Consider the following 21,579-nt stretch of genomic DNA (forward strand, 5'->3'; position numbering starts at 1 on the left):
CTATTGGGCATATACTTCAAGCATAACAGAGACAGACGGCCAACGAGAACATTTATAGCACCATTTTTGTAGGAGCAAAAGACCAGGCAGAAGAAGTAACCAGTAACTCGGGAAAGAGATAAACAGATTGTGGCATCCGATTGTAATGGAATATTATTGTGCCATAAGAAAGGGCAAATATAAAGAATTCAGAGAAACAGTGTTGCAGAAAAAGAACAACAATTTACACAATGGACAAAGGAAAACATCACCGAAAGACAGAAGAACTCAGATCAAAGCAGAAACACGTGACTTCTGTGGACCGCTGGTGAAGCAAGACTTCCATCTTTGAGTAGAGAGATGCTGTATTTTAAATGATGTGAAATGAGGCATAGAGACTCAGATGTGGCCAGTATGCTCATTTCTTTTGCTGAGATCAAGGTTCTTGACCTTTTTGTCTTACAGATCCCTTTGGTAAACTGGTAAGGCCAATAGACCCCCTTCTCAGAGTAATGCTTTTAAATGAATAAAATAAAATGCATAAAATGAGAGAAATAAAAATGTAGTGAAATTAAGATGATTTTTCCCCTTTTCTGAGTTCATAGACTCCACTGAAATCAATTCACAGACCCCTTTGGGGTTCAGGGATCCTAGGTTAAGAACTCTTGACAGAGAAGCATTTCTTTATAGGGTGGGTTTTAAAGAGTCTAGGGAGAGTACCCTTGGAAAGCATAACTGACTTTTTTTAAAAATCAGCCATAAATCTAGAGGGAAAGGAATAGAGAAATACATGAGAGTAAATGTGAATAAGCAGCATGGGTTCTAATCCCTTTGAGTAAAAATTCCCCCTCTGTTCATAGCACTTCTTAGAAAAGTGTACCAAGAGATAAAACATGTTACAGCACAATAATACAACATAGTGACTTCCTATGAGGCAGAGTTTCCAAAAGAAAAACAGTGGTGAGTGCACAAGCAAAACCTGAAGGCGTGTCCATGTGCAGAGTCACCTGTATACCACAATGAGTTTTCAGAGGAGGCCTATCGGAAAAGACATACAACACATGAAGGCATCAGTATGACAAGAGATTAAATATGTCTTACTTTCAAATAGTGCTTAAAGCTATAGAAGGGTGTTTTGTCATGTCCATCTCCATGTTCATCTCTTCTCTTACAGAACACAAGAGCTTTTTCATACAAGAAAAGGTGGCGTTGCATTGGCTTGAATCGGGCAAAGTCCTTCATTTTGGTGGTACCTTTTCTATGACTAATCCAAACACTGAATGATCCTTGCATTAATACCTTGCCCAGGTCACTTAGGTTACCCTAGAAATGAAATTTAAAAAACTATTAGTGCAACTATATACACATTTGATCAAGAAGATAAGAATCAGAAATAGTCAGTGGTAGAAGGATTATATTCATATGGCATATGAACACCCTGTGGGCTGAACTATGAACTTGGCCAGCACTTCTGGAAAACAATTTGGAATTATGCAAGAAAACTCTTTCTACCCATTCACTCAATGATAGTACTAGAAAAGGACAATTAAGACAGAAATAAAGGTCTCATATTCCAAATATCATAGCAGTACTTTTTAGGGGCAGCACAAAACTGGAAATGGAGCTAGTGTCCATTGATTGAAGAATAACTGAAGAAATTTTGGTAGAAGAGTGCAGAGGAATGTTATTGTGCCATTGGAAATGACAAATATGAGAAATTCAGGAATACACAGGAGGCCTCATGTGGATTGATATGGAACAAAGAAGGCAGAATCGGAAGAATAATTTAGGCACAGGCTACAATATTACGACGGAAAAGAGTGCCAAAAGATAGTCAGAACTCGGGCTTGAATGCAGTGACCCATCTCATTCCCAGAAAGCTAATGATGGAACAGACTTTCCTCCTCTCTCTCAGTAAAGAGGTGGGGGACTGCTTTTGTTAAATGCCACATAACCTCAGTAGTGGTAGCTGTCTTTAATAGATGTATTTAGCCTTTCTTTGTACTCAGGGAGGATTCACTGGATAGTGGAGAGGTGGTGGCATATCGAGGAATGGGTCCCAAGGTACACGGAATTTGTGACTCGCACTTACCTCATAGCCAATAATGGCGGTCTGGTGCATGGAATCATTGACAGACTTCAGTAAGTCCAGCATGGCAATGAGAGCTTCCTGGAGCTGTTGGACACCTTCACAGTTACCACTGTACTTGAGTAACTCCTAGAGAGAGACATCAGGAAGCGAACTCTCAATGTTAGCCTGATATAAACAATTCAAGAAAAGAAACAGTCGGGCTTTCTTTTTGGCTTTGTTTTGGTTTTCTCCAGGATAATACTACCTCTCCAACAGAGTTTAGAGAAGATGACACTTGCTTTATCTGTCACCTCAGTGCCACAGTCAATAATTCTTTTCTAATATGGGGACTTAAGGTGAGGGAAGCAAAGGTCATGCAAAGCGTTGGACTTTTACAAAACTCAAGGTATCCAGTCAAGAGGCAAGAGCTGTGCATAAATGAGAGAAAAGTACCAAAAAGAACTTGGGTGCGAATTCTAGCTCTGCCCCGTACCAGCTCTAAGGGACTCACTCTTTCTGAGCCTTGGTTTCCTCATCTACAAAATAGGAATATTCATATTTGCACCACCTGCTCCACAGGGACATTGGTCCAAGGGTCTAAACATACCCCAAACCTGGACTGCTCCACGATAAAAGAGCTAAAAGCTGCACTAATACCCCAGGGGAAAGCTATCTTTATCTTTTCCTGAGGACGCCAAACAAGCTCTCTTGCAGCATCTCCATCCCATCATGAGTCGGGGTTTGCATTTTTAATTTTTATGAATTCTTATTGAAGGCCACGCATCTAAGTTTCTCATAAAATCACCAGGAAAACAGCTCTTAGGATGGGTAATTAAATGGCTAAGACTACTCCAGATGTTCTCAGCGGGATGATGGCTTGAGGTTTATGCCAAAGGGGTTTTCTCACGTGGGATGGGACTCAAGAAACTGGCATACCTTGGTCAATGTCATTAAATGGTTCCATAAAAACGTAAAATTAGGAAAAACAATGTTGCAGGGGGCACGAAGTATCATATATCTGTAGTAAGCAATGCAGCAGTAAGCTGACACCAGGGAGTTCAAACCGCAAGGGCTGAAGCATGAGCTCAATGCCAAACATCTGATTAGCATTGCAGATACAATGATCAGTGACTTGAATGGCACCATGGAGAGGGGCTTCGAGATAATGTACCAATGATGCTGCTGTGAGCAGGGGTTGGTTGGAGTCACATTATGCGAGGTATTATTGAATAATGCTTTTATTGGGAAATCCTTTGTCCTTCATTTAAATCCTTCCACAATCTGACTCCCGCTAACCCTTCCAGTCTTATTTCATGCTTCTCTTCTTCACATGTCCTCCATTCAAGGCAGAATGACCTGCTAGCTGCTGGTTACAGACAACCGTTTCTCTTCCCCACATCCTCTCCATGCCTTTGAATGGGTGGCCTTCCATGTTTGTGTACTCCTTTCGAATGATCCCTGTCTCTCAGAATCCTTCGATTCCTTCAAATCACAGCTTAGGGACCACTTCCTATTTGAAGTCTCTCCCAGTTGCCCCCATTTGTTAGCACTCTCATGAAGTTTCTTTGTAATTACTTCTCTGTGGAGATCATATCCCACCTCCCATTAGTACATCATAAGTCCTGGAGGGCGAGGATCTCTTTTCATTTGCATCCCACAACCTAGCACAGTGCCCAGCACATACTTGATGCTTAATAAAATGCTTATTACTTAGTACTTAATAAAAATGTGTCCCAAAGAATTCAGATGAATGAAGCCAGGGCAGCTGGGTGGCTCAGTGGATTGAGAGCCAGGTCTAGAGATGAGAGGTCCTGGGTTCAAATCTAGCCTCAGATACTTCATAACTGTAAGACCCTGGGCAAGTCACTTGACCCCCATTGCCTACCCTTACCACTCTTCTACTTTAGAACCAATACTTAGAGTATTGACTCTAAGATGGAAAGTAAGGATTTTTAAAAATTAAATTAAATTAAAATAAAATGAAATGAAATGAATGAAGCCAATTGGCCCCAGTGGTACCTTAAAGATAGCACATGACAATTAAGTGTCAGGGATGGATGGGCACTGATAGGATGCAATCTGCACTGCTGGAGGGGAAATCAAAATCAACTTCCTGGGTATTTGGGGAATCCAACCTAACACAGTATGGTACCTGACTCGGCAAGTCCTTGAGTGTACCTATTCCAAGAGCAGCTAAGTGAGCTACCAAAACCTGTTGCGATTTCCTCCAAAGTTAATAAGCAATAAAGCACATCATGTGGATACCTTCAAAAGCAACTGGTATTTTGTCAGGCGTTGCACGGGTTTGAGCAGATAGGAGTCTAGACCAAGCTTATGTTCTAGTTTCTTTTGGCATTCCTGTGTCACAAAAAAAAAACAAACAGAAAGATTGGTGAATCTGAACTATGACCTGGAGCCATAAAAATGCCACTTGCTAAATGATTAGTTCAGAAATGTCAATATCTGTTAAGCCTCAAACAGGAGAGAGAGAGAGAGAGAGAGAGAGAGAGAGAGAGAGAGAGAGAGAGAGAGAGAGAGAGAGAGAGAGAGAGATACCAGATGACATCCCAGATGGCACAGGATCTTAGTGTGTATAAGCTAGTTTACAAAAGGCTGGAAATTGTCCCATTAATGTGGTGGAGGGAAGCCCCTAAATTCCACAGTCCTAAAAAGCAGTAGGTTTACTGAATAATTTACACTTTAAAAGGGTACATTAGCACAGAATTGGTATGTTAAAGAGATGTGTAAAAGGAAAAAAAACATTTAGGAAAAGAAGGATGGACTGGAGACTAAAGTGAAAACATTTCCGAAGACATGGAGGCAGATGAGCACAGGCTCCACAGGCCATGAGGCTGGAAAAAAATTAGTCTGATTTGAAAAGGAAACCTGTGGGATGGGCATAAAGGGCTTTTTCATAAAACAGGGAAACCCAACCCACAGCACCGGGACAAGATTTCTTTCGGCCATTGAGACACCATTACCAGATCTGGCTTGGCCGAGACCTTGGGTCCTAAGATTTGGGGATCTAGAAATAGGCAGATAAAGTTTGGGCTAGTTAGGGAGAGAGGTGTATACTCCAAGGTCTGCGGGCAGCTGGTGAAATAAGGTGAGTTGCAGGGATGGAGGAGAAAATGAGGCAATCAAAAAAGTGGAGCACTCTTTGATATTCAGCACAGCATAGTGGACAGAGTGCTAGACTGAGAGTCAGGAAGACCTAGATTCAAATCTCATCTCTAATATGTAACTGGCTGTGTAGCTTTGGGCAAATCACTTATCCTCAGTTTCCTCACTTGTAAAACGAGATGGTCTGACCCAATGACCTCTAAAGTCCCTTCCAGCATGCAGTTTATGATGTGCATTACATGTGGATTAAGACTAATAGCAAAATTCTGGAAAGGATTAGCATCACTTATCCTTTTTCTTTCCTCCTCCCCAATAAAATAACACTCACAATGAAAAAGGTGCTCTCTGAGTACTGTCTCCAAAGCAGCTCGGATCTGGGCTTGTTCTGACAGTACGTCTCATATATCTGGAAATTGTTCCGCTGGGAGAGAAAGAAAATGCAATATTATTGTTCTTCTACAAATGGATCGATCACTAAGCTAGACTAGCAGCACATGTGGAGACACATGAACACCTACGGAGAAACAGGTCCTTCTCTACTGCATCATGATGAACTAGTCCTTTTCTGTCCCTGGGCCTCAGTTTCCTCCTCTGTAAAATGAGGGAGGGTTGGCCTTGGAGGTCTCTGCCTGCTTGGATCTAAGATGTACTCGCAAACATTTACCTACTATGCACTATGTGCTCTGTTAAACACCCAGAAGTGGACAAATGCTACATCTGAGGAATTTCAGACCAACAATTTAATAGAGTTGAAAAGGAAAGTGAAAAGATCATCCTCTGTACATATTTTGTGCATTGATCTGTCTTCCAGACACCCCTCTCCAACTACTCTGTGTTTAACAACTTTCTACATATTTCTATTTATTCTTCATATACTCTTATGTGGCACAGATCTAGCTATGAACAGTCTAGTTATTAAAGCTTCCAAATGCACCAAGACTTTTGAGACACCTTGCTGTTTCCTCTATTAGAATCTAAACTCTTTAGAAGTAGACAATGTTAGGGGTAGCTACGTGGCTCAGGGGAGTGAGAGCCAGGCCCAGAGATGGGAGGTCCTGGGTTCAAATCTAGCCTCAGACACTTCCTAGTTGTGTGATCCTGGGCAAGTCACTTCACCCCCATTGCCTAGCCCTTACCTCTCTTCTGCCTTGTAACCAATACTTAATATCGAGTCTAAGACAGAAGGTAAGATTTTCTGTTTGTTTGTTTCCCAAAAAAAAAGGTGATGGAGAGGGATTATCTCAATACTGCAAAGGCTTGAGTTCAATTCCCGCCTATATGTAATGCACCCCTAGGCAATGAGCAGAAAAAGAAATAGAAGACAGTTTCTGCTCTCAAAGGGTGGATAGCCTAGGTAGAGGAATGAAAAAGGTGCATAAAACTACAGACAACAACACAAAACAGATATCTACAGACCTAATCAGGTTATTCTCCTAATCAAGAAACTTTAGTGGCTCCCTGTTTCCTGTAGGCTCAAAGAGAATCTGCTCTGGCATTTAAAGTACTTCCCACCTTGGTCCTTTCCTCTCTTTTCAGGATTCTTGCACATTCCTCCCCTCTATAAACTCGGCATTTCAGAGTGCTGGTCATACACAATGCTCCATCTCCTCTCTCTATGCCTTTGTTGAGACCGTTCCCCCATGCCTGGAATGTCCTTCTGGCCCATGACTTCTACTTAAATCCATGGCTTCCCCTGAGACTCAGTTTAAGCATCACTTCCTGCCGGAGGCCTTTCCTGACCTCACCTCCAAGCCCACAATTGCTACTTGTGTCCCTTCTAAAGTTTCCTTGTCTCTCTCCATCATACATATGTTGTATATACTTATGTCCATTTGTGCTAGCTCCTTCATGGAAACATTAGATCGTTGAAGGTAGAGGTTGCTCTCCCTTTTTTCTTCAGCTCCCAAGTGGCTTCCCACAATGTCTGACCTAGAGTAGGCACTTAATAAATGCTTGCTGATTGCCTGGTTGATTGAAGATGACAAGTCTCAGAGAATTAGGAAAGGAATTGGGGTGGAAGAGGCTCCCATGGACTAAGGTGGTCTGGGAGGGCCTCACAGAAGAGGAAAGTCCTCTGTTCCATTTTGACGAAAGGGCAGAATAATCTAGATACATGATGGAAAAGGAGGAAGGAGGGGCAGCCCTCCAGGTTGAGAGAGGTAGATAAGAGATTCCATGCTGAGCAAAGTATACAATACACTTTGGACACAGGGAGTTGCTCATCTCCCCAGAGAGCGTTAAGAATTTAAAACCAAAAACACACTGTTTTCCATGGCTTTCCAAGCTGAATAGCTACTACAGATCATTTTGAGAGTTTCCAAGAATGTACGTGTAAGGAGAAAGCACCACCTGTAGTCATTGTCTCTGCTTTAACAAAGGGCGAACCCACAATGGCTCATACGCAAATAGGGCTACATGTTTTCTAGGCTAACTAGGGTCCCCTCATATAGACTACAACTCAGCACAGCAAGGCAAGAATATTCAAACCTGGAAACCTGTTGGGCCTAAGAACTCCAAGTCAAGAACTCCTGCTCTAAGGGATGACTCTCTGGGAGGGGAAAAATACACTGGTAAATGAACAGGAGTTTAACCAACCCTTTCCAGGAAACAATATCCCACACGTTGTGGTGTTCTAATGCAGCTTTCCAGGCTCTGCAGAAAAATCCTGCGAAAAGGTTAGAGAGAATATAAGATAACTCTTCCATTGGATACATGAGAGAGAAAAAATTCTATGAAGTAAGAATGACTGATTTATCATTAACATACGTGTTGTGGAATTCATAGATTTCAGGCATGTTCCCAAAGAGAATATCCTTCCTGCCTCTTAGGGCAGGTGGCATGTGCACTAGCATCGAGGGGTTGTCCATCTCTGCTCGGTAGCCCTGGCCAACCCAAAAACAGTCATCAGTTTATTAAAACCAGATTTCACAATGCCTAACAATTTTGGCACCCTTTATTTATTAATGTTGTTGATATTATTATCCTTACTTAAATAGATGAGGAAGCTGAGAGTCAAAGGATTCTGACTTTTTTGGGTCATATAGTTGCCAAGAGTCAAAGGCAGGATTTGAACTTGAGTCTTTCTTAGCTCCAGGTCAGTGTTCTTTCCATGATACTCTGCTCCCTGCTACATGCATGTGAATTCCATTAAGTGTCTTGAGTAACTTTCTACTAATGTCCATGTCTTGATCTGTAATGTTGCCTTTTGGACCTATTGCGCTGTCATTATTTTGACATATGCTGGTTGAACAGGTAAAGCCAGGTTCTTTCTTTAGACTAAGTTCATTCAAAAACTATTCCTTCAGAAGTAGAGTGGATTGTTGTGGTTGGGATTATAACTTGTGGAAATATCACTGGACCTGGGAGTTTAGATGACTTGGGCTTGAGTATTACCCAGTTCAATCATGAATTGGGCAAATCCTTTGAACTCTATGGGCTTTGAGTTTTCTCATCTGTGAAAACGTGAGCAATGATATTCCTTCACTACCTATTCTTCAGGGTTGTGTGAGAGCAAAATTAACATATGTAATATGATCATAATAAACCCGAAAGCACTAAAAATGTGGAATGTCATGTGATTGTTAACACTTTTAGGTAGGAGCTCTTTATCTTTTTGGAAATTGCATCCTTGACACCAGGTGTATAATAGACCTTATATTAAATGCTTGTTTGATTGGATTGCCTTAGAGTTCAAAGTGGAAGAAACATCCTGTTGGCATACACATCATGACAACTTAATCTATTCATGTTTATGAAGATGAAGACAGTCTTGCTAGAGTGCAGGGCTCAGAATAAAGAAGGACTCAACTTGAATCCTGCCCCAAAGCACTTAGGAGCTATTTGACCAAATCACCTGACTTTTCTGAGTATTAAACACCTCCTCCGGACTTGTCCACAAAGTCAAACACGAGATAATAATACCAGAAATACTGACTTCACTTGGTTGTTATGAATATTACATGAGATAATGTATGCAAAAGCACTGTACAGAGTATTCCAAAAGAATTGGTTCAATTTTTAAGATGTAATCATTTGAGACCACACTGAGGGGAAACTAGGTGGCAGAGTGGATAGAGCACCAGATCTGGAGTCGGGAGGACATGGGTACAAATCTAGCCTTAGACACTTCTTAGCTGTGTGACCCTGGGCAAGTCACTTAACCTCCATTGCCTAGCCCTTACCACTCTTCTGCCTTGGAACCAATACACAGTATTGATTCTAAGACACAAGGGAAGGATTTAAGAAACACTACACTGAGACTTCTGGGAAACCTTTACATAGGTAAGTTATTAATTCAGATACTGGGGACAGGGGTAGGAGGAGAAAGAAGTGACTGAAATACAATAATACTCACCATCAAGACAGAGAACAGTTCATCCACATACACCCTCTCAGTCTCTATTAGCTCATTTATGACATGGCTGGGGAAAAAAAGGAAAACATGTTTAATTAATAGAAGCTCTATTTCTTTGGGACCTTTAAGGTTTACAAAGATAGGCAAGTCCATGAAAATACGATTGCCCTGTGCATCAGTCACTAAAATGTAAATCAGGCCATCGAAGCTATCTAAAGCAAAGAAGGACCAATTCAGACAAAATACTTGCTAGGTCTTATTGTCAAAGTGAGAAATTAAGTGCTTTGGGGCTCTTACAAGAGTAACAAGACTTCTAAGCTAAGGATTATGTTTGCTTATTCTCCAAAGTCTCAAACCAAGTCAAATGATTTTTTAAAAATTTATTCTGGAGACTCAAGAACAATCTTTTTTAAAAAATTATTAGGAAAGGGTGGAGTTGAAGCACAAGAAACTAAGTTTGAGTCCTTCCTGAGTGACCTTGAGTAAGTCACCTCCCCTCTCTGGGGTTGTTTCTTCTGCTGTAAAATCAGGGGGTTGGGTTACATGTTTTTAAAGGCCTCTTCCAGTTCTAGGTCCCCCAACACTCCAATAGATCTATGCATATGAGCACATGATAGTCATACCTATGCCTGCCCATCCTCCATGCCTTCCCATAAGTTTATTATGGTCAAAGGCAGTCTACCCAATGAGAAAAGAGTCTTCCTCCAGCTCTCCTGACATCTTGACCATAGTAAGGGAGCAGATGGAACACCTAGCTCTTATTTTTTAACCCCTTACCTTCCGTCTCAGAATCAATACTCTATATTGGTTCCAAAGCAGAAGAGCAGTAAGGGCTAGGCAATGAGGGTTAAAGTGACTTGCCTAGGGGGTCATGCAGCTAGGAAGTAAATGAGTCCAGACTTGAACCCAGGACTTCCCATCTCCAGGCCTACCTCTCTATCTTCTGAGCCACCCAGCTGCCCTGATTTGGTCTTATTAAGTGATTGGCCCCATCTTCTCTTTTTTAATCTACAAAATAATGTCTTATTTTATAACAAAATTGGATCCTTAATCTCTGAAGTAGAATCCTTTTTTAAAGTAATTGGGTATAATAGTTCGTTCATTTTTTTCGCTTAATTGTAAATTCTTTTCCAGAATAGCTAGACAAATTAATTTACAGGGCCAACAAGTGTCTGTCTTCCCACTATCACTCCAACCATCTCTTTTGTCATCTTTGTCAATTTGCTGGGTATAAAGTAAAACGACAAAATTGTTTAAATTGGCATTCCTTATATTTTTAGTAACTTGGGAAAGTCTTTCATATGGTTGTTAATGGCCTGTAATTCTGCTCAGAACTGCTTGTTCATATCCTTTGGTCACCTATCTTTTGAGGAATAACTCTTAATCCCATTTATTTGTGTTAATTCCCCATATATTTTGGATACAAGACTATCATCAGAGCTATTTAATACAAAGGTCCCTCTCCTTACTATTCTGGTGGTCCTGATTGTGGTCATGTAAAATTTTTCTTTTCAAATAGCTTTTGATATATGTATATATGTATGTATGTATGTATATATATATATATATATATATATATATTTGCTTTTATGTCACCTGCATTTCCCAGTGTTTCGCTTCGTACACACTCTCCTACTCAATTACTAAGAATAATTTTTTTAAAAGAGTAAAAAAAGCTTAGCAAAACTAATGAACAAGTTTAAAAGTATGTTCTCATACATAATGTTCTATATCCATAGTCCCTCAACACTGTAAACAAGCCAGGGGAGGGGGGAAGGTATCTTCTTATATCTCTTCTCTGGGAACAAGCTCAATCATTATAATTTCTGAACATTCAATTTGGATTCTTTTGTTATTCTTCTTCTTTCTGCTTATACCATTGTAGTCATTGTGTACCTTGTTCGCCTAGCTCTGCTTACTTCCCTCTGGATCAGTTCGCATAGATCTTTCTCTGCTTCTCTGTAGTCATCATTTCTTATAGCACAGTAATATTCCATTTCACTCATGTACCAGTTTGTTTAACCACTGCCCAGTCAACAGACATCCCCGTTGTTTCTAGTTCTTTGTGATCAAAGAAAACACTACTATAAATATCTCAGTGTGTATGGGACCTTTCTTTCTGTCACTGACATCCTTGGGGTATGTGACTATCCATGGGATCCTTGAGTCAAAGGGTATAGATATTTTAGCAACTTTCTTTGCATAATTCCCAATTCCTTTCCAGAACGGATAGACCAATTCATGGCTCCACTGGATGCATCAGAGTGGCCATCTTTCTACAACTCATCGAACTCTTCTTCTGGCTTTACCAATGTATATAAAAACTTTTCAGAGGAAGTTAAAGATAAAAATAAAGGGACCACCTATACCAAAATATCATAGTAATATCCTTTGTAGTAGCAAAGAACTAGAAACAACAGGGGCTTCCATTGATTGAATGACTGATAGGTTGGTAGCTAAACAAATTAGACTGGCAAAAGTGTTGTGTAATTTTAAATTGCTTAAGTAGTTTAAGCTAACTTAAAACTTATATAAAAGAACACATGAATTTTTTAAAAATACAATGAAATAATTATTGTTTTTTGGTCATTTTACATTGAAGTTTTTGTGACCCCATTTGGGGTTTTCTTGGCAAAGATATTGAAGTAGTTCACCATTTCCTTCTCCAGCTCATTTGATGGATGAGAAAATTAAGGCAGACAACGTTAAATGACTCACACAACAAGTTAAATAACTCACACAGCAAGATGCCAGATTTGAACTCAGGTCTTCCTAACTCCAGGCCTATTGCTCTATCCACTGTACCACCTAGTTACCCCTAATGAAATGAATACTGTGCTACAAAAAGGTAGTGAAGATGAAGAACTAAGAGAAACATAAGAAGATTTGTGTCAACTGATATAGAATGAAATGAACAGAATCAGGAAAACAATATCTACAAAGAATATAACAATGTACGTCCCTCCTGTTAACGAGAGAGGGGCCTAAGAGTATGAACCATTGTCTACATTATTGGATAAAGTTGATGTATTGGTTAGATGGTTTTGATTTCTTTTTTTCTTTGTCACCAGAATAACTGCCCTGGGAGGGGAAGAGGAAGGCATACATGCAGAAATGTCTCTGGTGGGGTTTAAAAGCATCAATAAAACTTTTTAAAAATTTAAGCAGTTAAAAATTCACTCGGAAAAAATATCACAGCAATACTGAAGTTTTCTGGACAGCAGAATTGTTTTTCCTATATTTATAACTCCCAGAGAGGTAATATAATACAATGGCTAGAGGTTTGGCCAGCTCCGTGATGATAAATGTTTAACAACATGTGAGTTTAATCCAAATTATTAACGCTTTCACCATCACTTTCCAAAGTCTAGACTAGTGGTGTCAAACTCAAATAGAAACAGGCACCATTAGAGCACTCGTAAGTATCCCTGCTGGCCACATATTGACTTAGTTTTCAAAGGTAACACCATTTGTGTTTTACTGTATTTTTATTTATTTTGTTAAATATATCCCAATTACATTTCAATCTGGTTGAGGCTACACTCGGGAGCATTGCCACTGAGGGTTACGGGCTGCATCTTTGACACCTTTGGTCTAGACAATCAACAGAATAATAAATCAAGCCCCGATTTGTAGCATTTACCGATTTCTGAGGTATAAATGCTCACACCAAAAATTTTTAACAGTCAACTGTCACCAGCCAGCATGAACCTTTAAATTGGGGAGTTGTAGGTTCAAAACCTATCTCTGATACATACTCTCCATTTGACCAGAGGCAAGTTACTTAGCCTCTTAAGTTTTCAAGGCAACTAGCTAAGAGTTATGGGTTAGACAGGAGTAGCTAAGCTGTATCAGAGGATGGAGTTTCCTCTAATAGTGGCATCCATCATCTGTAAGGACTACAAAAAATGTATTGTCTTTACTCTCTTAGCATTTCAATGAGTCTTTTAAACACATTCCCCTCCCTGCCCCCCATCTCTATCACCTGAGAATTTTCTGTGACATACAATGGGCAGTTCCTCTGCCTGCCTCAGAAACCAGCCAGAAAACAGTAGTGGCAGTCCCTTGGTGAAAATTCATTTTCAAGGGAGCATGAAATGAAATCTTTTTCTCCACCTAGCATGAATTATACTTTAATGTAACTCCTGACTGACCCTTGGAGGACTTCGAAGTACCTTTAGGCTAATACTCTCTTGAGGCCTCAAAAACTTACTAGCCATGTGACCTTGGCCAAATCATTTTTACCTCTCTGAGGCTCAGTTTCCTCATCTGTAAAATGGAGATAGTAATGTAATATCATCAAACTGACAGGGTAATGAAGATCAAAGAAATAGTGTTTGCAAAGGGCTCTTTAAACCTTAAAGCAAAAAGATTTTAAGACCAAGCAAGAGATAAAGAATATTACAAAATATAAAATGAATAATTTTGATTACATTAAACTAAAAAGGTTTTGTACAAACAAATGCAATGCAATCAAAATTAGAAGGGAAGCAATAAATTGGGAAAAATCTTTATAACAAAAACCTCTGACAAAGGTCTAATGTCTCAAATTTATAAGGCGCTAAATCAATTGTACAAAAAATCAAGCCATTTCCCAGTTGATAAATGGGCAAGTGACATGAATAGGCAGTTTTCGAATAAAGGAATCAAAACTATCAATAAGCATATGAAAAAGTGTTCTAAATCCCTTATAATTAGAGAAATGCAAATCAAAACAACTCTGAAGTACCACCTCACACCTAGCAGATTGGCCAATATGGCAGCAAAGGAAAGTAATAAATGCTGGAGGGGATGTGGCAAAATTGGGCCACCAATGCATTGTTGGTGGAGTTGTGAATTGATCTACACATTCTAGAAGGCAATTTGGAACTATGCTCAAAGGAGTTTAAAAGACTGCCTGCCCTTTGATCCAGCCATACCACTATTAGGTTTGTACCCCAAAGAAATAATAGGGAAAATATGTATACAAAAATATTTACAGCCTCACTCTTTGTGGTGGCAAAAATTGGAAAATGGGGGAGGGGGTGTCCCTCAATTGGGGAATGGCTGAACAAATAGTGGTATCTGATGGTGACAGAATACTATTGTGCTATAAGGAATGATGAACTGGAGGAATTCCATGTGAACTGGAATGACTACCAGGAAGTGATACACAGTGAAAGGAACAGAACCAGGAGAACATTATACACAGAGACTGATACAACTGTGGCACAATCTAATGTAATGGACTTTTCTACTAGCAGCAATGCAATGACCCAGGACGATTCAGAGGAACTTGTGAGAAAGAACGCTGTCTACACCCAGAGAAAGAACAGTGGGAGTAGAAACCCAGAAGAAAAACATGGGACTGATCACATGGTTTGATGGGGATATGATTGGGATGATAGACTCCAAACAATCAATCTATTGCAAATACTAATAACATGGAAATAGGTTTTGAACAATGACACATGTAAAACCCAGTGCAATTGCTTGTTGGCTCTGGGAGGGGGGAGTGAGGAGGAAGGAGGGGAGAGAAAGAACATGAATCATGTAACCATGGAAAAATATTCTAAATTAATTAATTAAATGAAATCTTATAAAAAGAAATCTTAAAGCATCATAGAAATAAGAGGTTTTATTACTAATATGATTAGCAAAATGCCTTTATAATCTTATCCTAGAATACTGGTATACCATTATAAAAACAAATGAAACGACAATTATTGCAGGGTGTGCAAAATAATATCCCCTTCTGTTTTTGGTGCACTTAATGGTTGCACAGTGCTTTCAAGCACTCCACCTCATGGGATTCCCCCATAACAGCCCCAGAAGTTGGCCAGGGACTATATGTTTCCCCTTTTTACAGAGGGAAAAAGAGAAGCTTAAATGAGGGAAATGATTTGCCCAAATTCCTCATATAATCCCACAAATGAGAAAGTTGGAATGAAAAATTCTGTCTTCAGTGGTTGTGGTGTTCTCTCTCTTTGTCTCTGAACCTGTCTCTGTCTCTCTCTTTCTCCCCACCCCTCTCTCTCCCTTCCTCTGTCTCTCTCTCTCTGTCTGTCTCACTCTTTCTTTATAGAATAACCAACTATGCCAAACACATTGTAATTGACTATTCTGAACCCGAGTTTCAGATTGAGATTTAGAACCATGAACATGGCTATAATTGACATTCTAACTCAAATCAGTCCATTTAAAGCTAGGATCAAATGAGATCATTGTAAAACATTTAGCACAGTGCTTGGCACATAATAAGCACGATAGCTATTATTATTAGCTAAAACCTAGTAGAGCCCTCCCCACCCCAATTTAAAAAAGAATGATTTAACAAAAGCCCTCTAGGAACTACGGACCCAAGCTAGGATTCAAATCCAGATTCTCTAACTGGTAAGTCCAGTGGTAGTTACGACATATAGTCTCCCAACCTCAAGTCTGTCAAAGTGTGGCGGGGCAAGGCAGAGAAGAGGATACCTTTTGAGCACATCCAAGTTGGCTTCACTGTCCGAAATAATGTACTGTAAGGAATTTCTCTTCTCTTGGTAATCGTGCATCACTTCAATCTGGAAGACATTTGAAAGCAACACAAATCAGCTTTAAAGCCAAAGCAGCTTAGCAGTAACCTCACTCGTTTCCTATTGGGTCTTAGCCCGAGACGATAATGTCCATTTTTAACGATCTTCCCACCTAATCAGAGGTCGCAAAATATCGACGGTCTGCAATTCCATGAAGTCGCGTTCAAGAGAGGCAAACCAATGTCCTGTGATTCCACAGTCCATTTCAGAACATCCAGCACATGATCTCCCTCCCCCCTTGAAGCTGATCAGGACCCTTCTATAATGACAGAAAGTTAAATGGCACGTCCACGGTCAAGCAGCCAGTAAGCGTCAGAAGTGAGATTTGAACTCTCGGCTCTAAAATTTATTATCAATGATTCTTACTTTTCGTGAGTTCTGAGGCTTTCTTGATTTCTTCCCAGGAAGAGAGATATCGAAGGAGAACTTCAAAGGAGGATTAAAGTCCATCCCTTCAACAGAAATAAGGAAAATGTGAGAATCACTCGTTTGACTTCAATATGAATACTGAAATATGTCTATTCCAAGAATCCTGCTTCAAAGATAACACCCAGAATTAGTGAGGTAAAGATGAATGTCAAGGTTTGGTCGTGATCCTGCAGGGAATCGGGACCCCGCAGGCTAAGTATACCACTGGGTTAGCCGTAGCAAGGTGAGAATTTCACATCATAATAGTCCAACATTTCAGAGGCTCTTAAAAATGCTGAACAATCAGTAATCACCCTCACACAAACTTGATCTGCAGAAGAGCTTCCACAGTTATCAGGACCGTCTTTAAAACAATTTGACAATGGCAAGGAGATTAAATAACCAGACCAGATGCTCCCAAACGACCAGCCAAGGCTGGATTCTAGAAATTTCCCATTCCCAGGTGTAAGTGCTAAGTCTAGCACTCAAGGAAGGAACACATTTGGGTCCTTAAAAAAATGATGGGGCAGCTGAGTGGCTCAGTGGATTGAGAGCCAGGCCTAAAGTTGGAAGGTTCTGGGTTCCAATCTGACCTCAGACACTTCCCAGCTGGGTGACCCTGGACAAGTCACTTGACCCCCATTGCCTAACCCTTACCGCTCTTCTGCCTTGGAACCAGGACACAGTATTGATTCCAAGACGGAAGGTGAGGGTTTTAAGAAATGGAAAATGCTGAGGTGGTTGTATTTTCTGGGTGTCATAACTCACTATTTTCATTTCCATTAAAAAGGTCAAGTCTCAGGATTTTTTTTCCAAAGCAGAAATTCTCTCTGCCACTTCAGATGATAACTCATTATGATGCAGGACATAAGTTCTAAGGGATTATCTAAGGTCCACAGACATTGAGTGAGGTGCCCAGGGTCATACAACTAATAAACATCTGAAGTAGAATTTGAACCACGGTCTCCTAACTCCAAGTATACCAATCTTTCCATTGTATGACATTAGCTGCATGAATATGTAATGGATCTGTGATCTCATCTGCAATTGGGATTCACCGTATGCAAGTTCCCTCCATAGGGCAGATCCATCAGTAACCACGTACGTACTTCCAAGGTAGTTACATGAGGCACAGAGAGTTTAGGTGACCCTCTATATTACCTCATTTGGTGATCTCATCAATTGTCCTGGATTTGTCATCTCCATGAAGATGATTTTCAGAACTCTTTCTCCAACCTTAACCTCTCCCCTGATCTCCAGCTGTCTACTGGACATCTTAAACAGAAGTCCCCACCTGCATTTTAAGCTTTCCCCAAAGCTCTCCCATCTTCTGACCTTCCCTATTACTATCTTAAGCATCAGCATTCTCCAAGGGACCCAATGTAAGCATTACCCTTGATTCTTCACTCTTAATTCTCCAATATGGGGCCACATCCTGTTGGCTCTGCCTTTATGACAGCTCTTAGCTCTCTCCTCTGACAGAGCTGCCCACCACATCCAGACCCTCATCATTTTTTGCCTAGACTATTGCAATAGCGATTGGTCTACCAATTCCAGTTTATTCTCCACTTATCTGCAAAAGAAGTCTTCTCGAAGGGCAGGCCTGATCATGTCACTCACCTAGTCGATAAACTTCAGAAGTTCCCTATTGTGTCCAGGATCACATAAAAATTCCTTTTGGCTTATGCAGCTCTTCCCAATCTGGCCCCTTCTTGCCCCGCCAGGCTTTTTCCACTTTACTCTCTTCCACATACTCTGGGATCCATAATCACTGGCTCTCTTGCTGGTTTTTTTGCAGAAATCACTCTACCTTCCAACGCCATACCTCCAGGCCTCTATCCAACTCCTCACCTCCCTGGCTTCCTTCAAGTTTCAACTAAAAATTCAATCCTTCTGCAAGAAGCCTTTCTAAGCCCTCCTAGAGGGTGATGCCTTCCTTTTAAGATTCCCTCTCATTTATCCTACATGTATCTCATTTGTACATGTATAGTTTTTTCCCTTACACCAGTGATTCCCAAAGTGGGCGTCACCGCCCCCTGGTGGGTGCTGCAGTGATCCAGGATAGCGGTGATGGCCACAGGTGCATTGATCTTTCCTATTGCTATTAACGTTAAAAAAATTAATTTCCAGGGGGCTAAGTAATATTTTTTCTGGAAAGGGGGCAGGAGGCCAAAAACGTTTGGGAACCACTGCCTTACATGATTAACTCTTAGATAACAGGGACTGTTTTTGCCACTTAATAAATGCTTGTTGACTGACTATCTTGACCTACACAAGCTAATGTGTCAAAGTCCAAATTTGAACCCAGGACTTCCTAACTTCAAACCCAGCACTCTACCTCCTACACCAAATCGCCTTTATTCTCTTTATTTAAAGAATTATACTTACTTGTAACACAAACTAATTACTTAGAGAGTAAGAAAAAGAAAGGCCGCCAGATTCAAAAGCACAACAAAGACAAATTCGAGAATAATTATATTGGTTTTAAATATGATCCTTCTGCAATGTGCTCAAAAGTGTTTCCCGTGAAAAGAAATCTAATGTATACACAAATAACTCTTCTATTGTATAAAACAAGGTAGACCCAAACAATCCTTAGCTCCATTCATGCCCACCTCCACTGGTAAGATGCTTCCAGAATTCAACGTAAATATATTCTACCCAATGTCGAACAGCCCTGAATCAACCAGTTAATTGGCTTTGGGGTTGTTCATTTGTTTATACTGAATTGGTCCAATCAATTAACTCTCTGTGGTTTTGCACAGACACTGTGTAATGCTGCCCAGAATTCTTTAAAAAGTTTTCACTTGGGTAAGGAGCTCTGTCTATTTTAAGTCTCATTTCTACCTCCATAACGTAGTAAAATGCAAAAAATAAAATCTCCCCAAATAATAAACATTTCTATACTCTCCTAGCAAGAACCAAAAGAAACCCAAAGCGCCTTGTATATGAAGTTGTTAAACTACAAATACTTTATGTATTTTTTATTGAGTCACATGGAAGACCTTTACAAAGACAACTCTAAAATGATTTTGATAGATTTCGCTTGGTTGCTTGCAATGGGTTTTGTTTTTCTTGCTTTCTCATTGAGGGGTAGAAGGAGAGGTGAAGAGAGGAAATTCAGAGTTGAAAATAAACCTGATTTTTCAAAGATTAAATAAAAGAATCTCTCCCTCAAAAAAAAAGGAAACAAAGGCAGAACTGAACAAATAAAGGGACAGCTCCTGCTCATGGGGAGGGAAAACAAATCAAGTTAAAATGCCAAAACTAAATTTTAGGTGTAATAATAGCTGACATTTACATAGTACTTTCAGTTTTTGTGAAGCATTCTCCATATTTTATTTCACTTAATTCTTATAACAACACTAGGGGGTAGGAGTTATTTTTATCCCGTTTTCTAGGTGAGAGAACTGAGGCTAAAAGAGGTTAAGTGATTTGTCCATAGATACAAAGCTAGTATGTAACTGAGGCAGGACTTGAATTCAGATCTTTTCACCTCTAAGTCGTTCGCTATACCAGTGATGGGCAAACTTTTGAAAGAGGGGGCCAAAGGAAAGGAAATGCTCCTCTGTCAGTCTGTTTCTAAGGCAACTCTTTCAAAATTTCATTGTATTGTATCCTACTCATTGGATTTGTCAGATTAGGAACAATGTCTCCCCACCAGATAAAACATTTCAGGGGGCCGCATCTGGCCTGCAGGCCGTAGTTTGCCCATCACTGCATACCATTTAGCTATCTCATGCAATACCTATCAAAACACCAAAAGGCCCTTAATCCCACCATTTGCCATCATGCTACTGACAGTATGTATTTTTAAAAAACTCATTAGTTGACCATAAAAAACCACGTCTATCATTTTTCAAATGTAGAGAGAAAGAGAAAAGTGCTCGAATATTTTCTTAAGTTTCTGAATATCAATTATTAAGGGAATAAACAACACATAAAATAATTGCATTGTTTGCTTATTAAGTAGTTATTTGGTGTCTAAAATGAGATTTCTTGCCCAACATAGTGGATAAAGTTAGCCTTAGACTAGGGAAGAATTGAATTCAAGTCCCACCTCTGACACATACTGGCTATGTGGCCCTGAACAAGTCACTTAAATTCTTGGTGACCCCAGGCAAGACTCTAAGAATTCCAGGGTAAGGCATGGCCCAGTCTGCATTAGTAAAGAAGAGTTTCTTCACGGAAAGCTCTCAACAGTAATGAAATCACAGGCCTGGTTCCCTCAGCATGTGCTAGCCACCAAAGGTGCTAAGAAGGAACATAAGATGGAGTCCATGCCCTCAAGAAAACCACAGTGAAGTGGGGGAGGTGAGGCGATGAGACAAACCGCCATAATACAAGGTCCTCGATATGAACACATTGAAGTAGGGCCCATAAAAATCAGGTATCATGTAGCAAGGGTGAAATCAGAGATGGCTTCATGGAGAAGGTAGAAGGTAGAAGGAGAGGGGCAGCTCCTGTGTTGGTGAAGATGTGGCACTCATGCAGAGCCAACACTTGAGGAGCTGCTCCGGTCCCCCTCTTCCCAGTGCCAGAGGTCGTTTTTTGCATGCCCCACCCCTCTGTCCAGCCCCCCAAAGCAAGTGCTTCCTCCCTCAGCTCTCTCAGGTAATGTAGGGGCTCACATTCACCTTGAATTTGTCCTCTGGGTACTCGAAAGTTTCGCCAGTGCTGTATGGGCCGCCATTATCTCAAGAGGGTTTTATCCAATTCCTTTACTTACCAATAAATTCTGCACTGAGAGCAGAACCAGGATTTGTTTCTCCTACTGGTATAATATGGGCTATTCTTGTCCATTGCTTGATTTGAGAGTAACATAATGCGATATATCGCTATAGAGCTGGCCTGAACTTGATTGAAAAACCAGGAAGTCAGTATGGCTGGAGTGTGGAACATGGGAATAGTTTGATTTCAAAAACAAATAATGATGGGGAAATGCACTTAGAAAAGTGCAGTATGCATTCCGTCAACAGCCTCCTTTGTGGTAGACGCTGGAGGTTACCTTTATTAAAGCAAATATATGGTCTGCTTCTTCCATTCCGCCCCAGCCAATGAACTATGTAGTTATTTTCCATGTTCCT

The 21,579-nt window shown here is 40.3% G+C and overlaps 1 protein-coding gene across 1 annotated transcript in view; it reads right to left on the reverse strand.

The window, feature by feature from the left end:
* The window catches only part of MCF2 (MCF.2 cell line derived transforming sequence), a 188,765-nt gene that overhangs the window by 14,265 nt on the left and 152,921 nt on the right, over positions 1–21,579 (reverse strand). Inside the window, exons 12-20 of the mRNA XM_044682701.1 lie at positions 16,451–16,480; positions 15,984–16,072; positions 9,528–9,594; positions 7,940–8,055; positions 7,769–7,838; positions 5,502–5,594; positions 4,316–4,408; positions 2,072–2,197; positions 1,081–1,302 (exon numbers count right to left, since the gene is read on the reverse strand). Coding sequence (XP_044538636.1) covers positions 1,081–1,302; positions 2,072–2,197; positions 4,316–4,408; positions 5,502–5,594; positions 7,769–7,838; positions 7,940–8,055; positions 9,528–9,594; positions 15,984–16,072; positions 16,451–16,480 — 906 coding nt within the window. The remainder of the gene's footprint in view (positions 1–1,080; positions 1,303–2,071; positions 2,198–4,315; positions 4,409–5,501; positions 5,595–7,768; positions 7,839–7,939; positions 8,056–9,527; positions 9,595–15,983; positions 16,073–16,450; positions 16,481–21,579) is intronic.

This window comes from Gracilinanus agilis, chromosome X (genome assembly GCF_016433145.1).
Source record: "Gracilinanus agilis isolate LMUSP501 chromosome X, AgileGrace, whole genome shotgun sequence".
Taxonomy (NCBI): domain Eukaryota; kingdom Metazoa; phylum Chordata; class Mammalia; order Didelphimorphia; family Didelphidae; genus Gracilinanus; species Gracilinanus agilis.